Below are 2,171 nucleotides of genomic sequence, written 5' to 3' on the forward strand. Positions count from 1 at the left end.
TCATTACTGGTTTACAAGTAAAATGTTTGATTTTTATTCCAGGTAGAAATCTATTGAATTACCGGTTACCAATTTAAAAAAATGGTTCAAATGGCTCTGAGCACTACGGGACTTAACTGCTGTGGTCATCAGTCCCGTGGAACTTAGAACTACTTAAACCTAACTAAGCTAAGGACATCACACACATCCATGCCCGAGGCAGGATTTCAACCTGCTACCGTAGCGGTCCGCGCGGTTCCAGAGTGTAGCGCCTAGAACCGCTCGGCTTTTCCGGCCGGCTACCAATTTCATTGTTTGAGTTTTCTTTGAAGTAGCAATTTATTGAGATATTAAGATTCTAGTATATCCTAACGAATGGGTGGTGGTGGTGGTTAGTGTTTAACGTCCCGTTGACAACGAGGTCATTAGAGACGGAGCGCAAGCTCGGGTTAGGGAAGGATTGGGAAGGAAATCGGCCGTGCCCTTTCAAAGGAACCATCCCAGCATTCGCCTGAAACGATTTAGGGACTAACGAATGGGAAAATGCAGTATAACGGGATATGTGAAACGCGTGTCGTTCCTGACGCCTATTCACATTCGTTGAGAGGAAATGGCGAGAATGAAGACAGACTAAAAACGTCCGTCGTGGTCCGATTGGGATTCGATCCCGTGACATCTCGGTTTCGATGATTTCGTATAATTGCCGACGCCGTCGGTGGTTCCCGGAATGGGAGTTTGAAAGCGCGGTCGGCGAGGCCGTGTGGAGCGCGCGGCCGTTAACTGCCGGTGCGGCCACCCAGCGCAAACTGCCGGCCTCGGGTCCAGCCGGACGCACGCCCCGCCCCGCACCGCATCGCGCGCTACTCTTTTTCCACTTTTTTTGTCTGCGACGCACGGCGCAGGCTATCGCCGCGCACGATTGGAAGCGCTGTATCGGATTTCCTGCGCCAGAAGCGGATTTTTGCGGTGAAGGGTGGAAGGAAAAGAGTGGCCGGATGAAACGATACGGCCGCTGGTGCTGGGGGCGGCGGGGCGGGCGGGGGTGGGGGCTGGTGGCAGATTCCGAACGGTCGCAGCGTCGGGCTTTGCATCTGCACGACAAGTGGTCGGGCGCGCCGCGCATTCGGCGTGGAGCCGTGGGGGCGGCGGGTTCGGTGGGGGGCAGCGGGGGCGGCGGCCTCCGGCATTACGACCGGCCGTCTGTGGGCGTCGGGGCAGCAGCTGCAGCCGTCCCACCGTGTCTTCCACATGTCTGCGTGACGACACAGCACCGCAGCCGGGAGCCACGTCCAAAGTTCCCCAAACACGTAAATAGTGATTGCGCCTAGCACTAGCGGGGCGACGGCCCTTACACCATAAATAACATAGACCGCTCATGACTTCATTATATGCAGGGTGTTTCAAACGTCATGTTACACACTTCTAGAGATTGTGGCGACGACTTAGTAGATCAAGTATTACGTAAGCATCCCTGTCCGGAAACATCATCCAACGGCGCTTCAAAGCCTCACAGCTGTAATCGCCGGCGCACGTAGATGTGTACTTGTACAGGATGATTCCGTAACAATGTTACAAACTTTCAAGGGCGATGGAGAAGGGTAATGTATCAATTTCTGCTAAGGGCCACGTACCGGCAACGAACGAGTCGATAGTTATAAACGAAAAACCTTCTGATGTCTCTCACAGTGGAATAGACGTATTGGTAGTGTTGTTGCTAGGACTGGTACGTAGAAAACTTTCAGTGGTGGTAATATGGGGCAAAACGAGAGAAAAAATCGTGAAACAACGGCACTAAAATGCTTACGTGAGGACCTACGAACACTTCACTGCTGCGAAACATATCTACTGAACAAGTGCCCATGGTTTTTAAGGTATGTATTATAGAGTCCGTACTTATTGCAGGTTTTTTCGTTCTTTAGGTCCACACTAGCAAATCTGAAAGTAGCCTACTCTAAAGTCTTAGCAACAACAGTACCGGCACACGTAATCTGCTGTCAGAAGCACCAGAACGGGTTTCGCTTGTAGCTTTTTACCCGATCGTTTCCTGTACAGGGACCTTTACCTCAAATTTAAACAGTGCTCCAACATCCCTGAAAGTCTGTAATATCAAAACAGAATCACCCTGTGTTTACATATACTTATATCCATCGGCGCTTCTTACCTCTGAAGCCGGCCGGTGTGGCCGAGCGGTT

At 51.5% G+C, this 2,171-nt stretch overlaps 1 protein-coding gene across 1 annotated transcript; it reads right to left on the reverse strand.

Annotated features, from left to right (window-relative positions):
• Window positions 1-839: 839 nt before the first annotated feature.
• LOC124776124 (protein TRACHEARY ELEMENT DIFFERENTIATION-RELATED 7-like) lies at window positions 840-1,229 on the reverse strand. The gene has a single exon (XM_047250963.1). The coding sequence runs from the start codon at window positions 1,227-1,229 to the stop codon at window positions 840-842; it is 390 nt and encodes a 129-aa protein (XP_047106919.1).
• Window positions 1,230-2,171: the final 942 nt, after the last annotated feature.

The sequence above is a fragment of the Schistocerca piceifrons genome, chromosome 2 (genome assembly GCF_021461385.2).
Source record: "Schistocerca piceifrons isolate TAMUIC-IGC-003096 chromosome 2, iqSchPice1.1, whole genome shotgun sequence".
Taxonomy (NCBI): domain Eukaryota; kingdom Metazoa; phylum Arthropoda; class Insecta; order Orthoptera; family Acrididae; genus Schistocerca; species Schistocerca piceifrons.

What these genes read in the sequence shown, in the direction of transcription:
- LOC124776124 (XM_047250963.1), bottom strand. Translation starts at nt 1,229, where the DNA reads ATGTGGAAGACACGGTGGGACGGCTGCAGCTGCTGCCCCGACGCCCAC.